Source organism: Littorina saxatilis, linkage group LG16 (assembly GCF_037325665.1).
Source record: "Littorina saxatilis isolate snail1 linkage group LG16, US_GU_Lsax_2.0, whole genome shotgun sequence".
In the NCBI taxonomy this organism is placed as follows: Eukaryota; Metazoa; Mollusca; class Gastropoda; order Littorinimorpha; family Littorinidae; genus Littorina; species Littorina saxatilis.
In genome coordinates, this window is record NC_090260.1 from 43,774,679 (window position 1) to 43,779,678 (window position 5,000).

General features: G+C 46.6%; 1 protein-coding gene across 1 annotated transcript in view; it reads left to right on the forward strand.

Annotated features, from left to right (window-relative positions):
- Positions 1-4,909: 4,909 nt before the first annotated feature.
- LOC138950017 (putative uncharacterized protein DDB_G0286333) overlaps positions 4,910-5,000 on the forward strand; it is a 948-nt gene continuing 857 nt past the window's right edge. Inside the window, exon 1 of the mRNA XM_070321801.1 lies at positions 4,910-5,000. This exon is cut by the window's right edge and continues 857 nt beyond it. Coding sequence (XP_070177902.1) covers positions 4,910-5,000 — 91 coding nt within the window.

Here is a 5,000-nt window from a genome sequence, read left to right on the forward strand (position 1 = left end):
TTTAGCTAACATAAACAGTTTTGGCCAAAACTTTTACATAGAAAGTTTTGGCCCAAAAAAAGTTATAGCCAAATCTATTTTATTTGGCCAAATGTGTGGGTTGTTTTGGCCAAATCTTTGTCTTTTTTGGCCAAAACTGGTGGTTTTTGCCAAAAAAAGTGAATATTGTCCACCGGCGCCAAGCATAGATGTAACTAGCTGAAGCTGTAGGTGTGTTATGTACTGTTACAGTAGGGGGAGGGGGGGGTAGAACGGGTGCATGAACACTCCGCGCACTTTCCCAATTTTGAAGCTTCCGCGCATGTGAAACTCCCGCGCGTGGTGTATATGTAAGATGCGCGCGTGTTTTAGCAAAATGTGATGTGAAACTAGCGCGCGTGTCTTTGCTCGGTCAAATGTGAGACATTGAGACATTAACAACTGACACTTGTATATCCATGAAAACTGACACTGTATATCTATATATTGAACACGTCTTTATTACACAGACAAGTCGATAAAAACGAATGAAGACTTAAACCATGCGTATAAGAATATTTTGTTCACTTATTATATAACAGAAATTACAGAAATTTCGGGTGTCTGGTATCACAGTCACAGAGACTGCAGCAAAGGTACAAGAGGGGGGAAGTCACAGCATGGCCGGCAAATTTTTCCAGGCCATGGACTTGACGTATTCCTTCCTGTCGGTGCACGCGCGCAAGTTGTATGAGCCGAACCAGTAATTCGTGCGCGGAAGTTACAACCCGATATTGCGCGGAGCATACATGTATTTTACAAGCGCGGAATTTACATATGCGCGGAAATTACCGGCTGCGGGGGTGAACATACTGCTGTTTTTGTAGCTGTTGGTGTGTTTTGCACACAGGGGGGGGGGGGGGGGGGGGATTGGGGTTGTATACTGCTGTATCTGTAGCTCTAGGTGTGTTTTGCGCTCTACACGAGGGAAGGGGGTGGAGTGTTGTATGTTTGGTACTGTTACAGTGGTGGCAGCGGGGGGAGGGGGACTGATGTACATAATTCTGAATCTGTAGCTGTAAATGAGTTTTGTACTGTTACAGTGGTGGCGGGGGGGGGGGTTGGGGGTTGTACATACTGCTGTAGCTGTAGGTGTGTTTTGCACTGTTACTAAGGGGGAGGGGAGGTTTACATACTGCTGTAGCTGTAGCTGTAAGTAATTTTTGCACTGTTACACTTGGGGGGTTGTATATACTGCTGAATCTGTTGCTGTAGGTGTGTTTTATACTGTAATACTGAGGGGGGGGGGTGTATACGGCTGTATCTGTAGCTGTAGGTGTGTTTTGTACTGTTACAGTGAGGGCGGTACGCGGTAGGGGCGGGGGGTTCTACATACTGCTGTATCTCTAGCTGGTGATTTGTTTTGCACTGTTACACTGGGGGGGGGGGGGGGGGGTTGTACACACTGCTGTATCTGTAGGTTTGTTTGCAACTGTAACACTGGGGGGAGGGGGGGTTATACTGCTGTAGCTGTAGCTGTAAGTGAATTTTGCACTGTTACACTTGGGGGTGGGGGTGGTGGTGGTACATACTGCTGTATCTGTAGCTGCACCCAGCCAGCAAGACATTAGCGGCCGATAGTCGGCCGAACACCCTTCAAAAAGTCGGGCAGGTGACGTCAAAAGATACGACGCGGGTGTTGGCCCGACTAACTTTTGCAAAGAGGCAACGAGGCGGCCGACAGGCGGCCGAACACCTGTACTATGGCGGCACGCATCCGGTCCGATGTTAATCGGCCCGATGGCTTGTTGGACCTGCGGCCCGACACCTTATGCCGACATCGTCCCGATGTCTTCCCGCTGAAATCGATATCTTCCCGATGTCGGCATAAGGTGTCGGACCGCAGGTCAAACAAGTCATCGGGCCGATTAACATCGACCGGATGCGTGCCGCCATAGTGCAGATGTTCGGCCGCCTATCGGCCGCATCGTTGCCTCTTTGCAAAAGTTAGTCGGGCCAACACCCGCGTCGTATGTTTTGACGTCACCGGCCCGACTTTTTGAAGGGTGTTCGGCCGATTATCGGCCGCTAATGTCTTGCTGGCTGGGTGGTAGTGTATTTGCTTTTCTGCTATGAAGCTCATTTGGAGTGATACGCTGATCGAAGTGGGGTACCCTATGTGGGACATCAGCCGTATGCAGATTACGCCTCAGAACACTCTCGCATTTCACAAAGACAACAATAATTTGCAACATTTCAAGAACTGCATCAGTTTTATTAGATACTATTTCAACAACAACAGCACAAACACGACTATTATCAACAACACAGAACGGGAGGTAAGTCTTCAAAGACGCACCAAGTGTGCGTTCCCGTTTTTGGACGCCATTTTTGCTGGCATTTTCACAGTAAATCGTAATATTTCCATATCTATTGAATGATTTTGGTATTTTCTTTGATTGTGCCGATTCTCCTATCTCTCTGGCATGTACTGGGTGCTTTGTGACCAGTTTCTCCGCTAGACTGTATTGAAAAATGCGTCCATGTGAGCTGACCCCCACTTGTGACCAGTAGCAAAGAACAACTCATATATAATTATGATAATATGTGTGAGTGTAATAAAACAATACAAACTTTGCCGTTTTGTTCTCCCTTCTCTCCTTTTGCGTGTATGTCGTGCGTGTGTGTGCGTGTGTGTGCGTGTGTGTGTGTGCGTGTGTGTGCGTGTGTGTGTGTGCGTGTGTGTGTGTGTGCATGTATCGTGTGTGTGCGTGTGTGTGTGTGCGTGTATCGTGTGAGGGTCACCGAACCCCACACATATATACATACGTGGCTGCAGTGAAAAATACATACACACACACACACACACACACATACTCATTGTATACACACGCGACCCGTACACGCACGTGCATACTAACATCAAGAGAAGTAACTAAACATTTCTACACAACCATTTATGGTGAATTGCCTCCCACTGATCCCATTTTGAGTCTTTTTAAAGTTGGCTGACTGTACCAGGAATTAATATTGAACGGGTGGGGTTTTTTTTTGTTTTTTTTTTTAATGCTACACACATACACTTTTTTGGACAGCGTTTGTAAACTGAGACCCGAACGGCGGTGCAGGTTACCAGAAGAAATGGGCTGCGCTTTGTCGGCAGTGTAAAACGGAAAAAAATCACAATATGATATTGAAAAAAAGATAAAATGACTTAATCAAAATGTTATGACGTATTTATTTATCTTGTGTGTATGCGTGTGGTAATAAATAATGTGTCCTTGTTTGTGTGTGTGTGTGTGTAATATGTGTAGTGTACGATGAGAGAGAGACACAGACTGACAGACAGAGCTGGAAAGAGAGTCAGGGCCGGTGCGGTGTTTGTATGTCAGTGTTCCGAGTTTGACAACACTCAGTGTTCCACTGTACACACACTCAGTGTTCCACTTCACACACACACACACACACACACACACACACACACACACATACACCCATGCGTCCAACCTGGAATAAATGTAAAACATTTGTATTATTATGATCAGTCTAATGAGTTGTGTGTGACTTTTTATGTGGACTCTTTCGAAGTTCTCAAAGTTTTCTTCGTTCTCTTTCACACCCCCTATATTATTATAGCATACCGCACATACATTATCATTAAAACTTTTAGCTAGAGTGTCACACACATCATCCAATTACAAAAATCTCAGTAACTATTAGTAGCGGCACAACAACATTCTAAGATGATAAACCATCAAGGAGAAGGAGAAGGAGGAGGTGTGTGTGTGTGTGTGTGTGGGGGGTAAAGACTAAAAACATTCGAGCCCGAGCGCATCAAACATTCTCACACTAACGTGTTACTACCAGCGGCGGCGGCTACCACACCCCATCCCCCCGGTAACTCATAAAAGTTACACAACTGACCACACTACTACGCCAGCTGAGCCGCTAGTATTCATTCGGATCCATCTGATCCGAGAATTTAACATCTGACTTGACAAAACGCCGCCGATTCGTCCCGCAACATACCGGCCAGCCGTCACCAAAAGCTGGCGACACATTACATAACGACCACCTGGGGACCCCAAGCCGCTATCTATACTACTATCCGTCTTTTCGTGGTCCAACACAAGTGAACCGGCGCACACACAGCAGTGGGTAGTTTCCCAGTAATAATAGTAAAAGCTTGGCGCTACTGCTAGGGGGGAGCCGCTGAAAACTAAAAACTCGATTGCAGTGAAGCCGCGCATGAAGGGAAGATATATATTATACACTAGATGATTACCCGCTTCGCCGGGAAGAAGTAGAGCCGAATACCCGGCCGTCGCACGAAGGAAGGGAGATCTAAAAATAGTAACGTGCAGTGACCTTCTAAATATAGTAACGTACAAACGGGAATATCGATTGACGCCGGCGCACGAAGGAAGGGAGATCTAAAAATAGTAACGTGCAGTGAAAAACGAAAATCGGTTCAGCGCTGCGCGCTGAGAGCACGTGTTGAAATATCTCATCGATCAGGTTGTGTCCGGGGTCTCTGTCAATAAGCCCACCAAATTTGAAGCAGATCCATCGAGAACTTTGGCCGTGCATGGCGATCAATCACACACACACACACACACACACACAGACACAAGTCGTATATATATTCTGGAGTTCTCTTCTCTCTCTCTCTCTCTCTCTCTCTCTCTCTCTCTCTCTCTCTCTTCTCTCTCTCTCTCTCTCTCTCTCTCTCTCTCTCTCCTTCTTCTCCTCCTCCCTGACTCGTTTGTCATAATTCTAGTTTTTCATATGTGTGTGTGTGTGTGTGTGTGGGCAGTGCTGAGTAGTAGTAGTAGTAGTAATAGTAGTAGTAGGGCGGGGTCAACGGTGTATAAATATGGTAGGTCAGCTCTGGTACTGACAGAAACGATACTGACTGCCACACAACCACTACGCCGATTTTAACTTCACTATGGCGGCTCAGACAACAACTACTGCTGCGGGGGAAAAAAAGAGACGCAGAGAGGATCATGAGGTGGAGGAAGATACCCGCTCGGGCCACG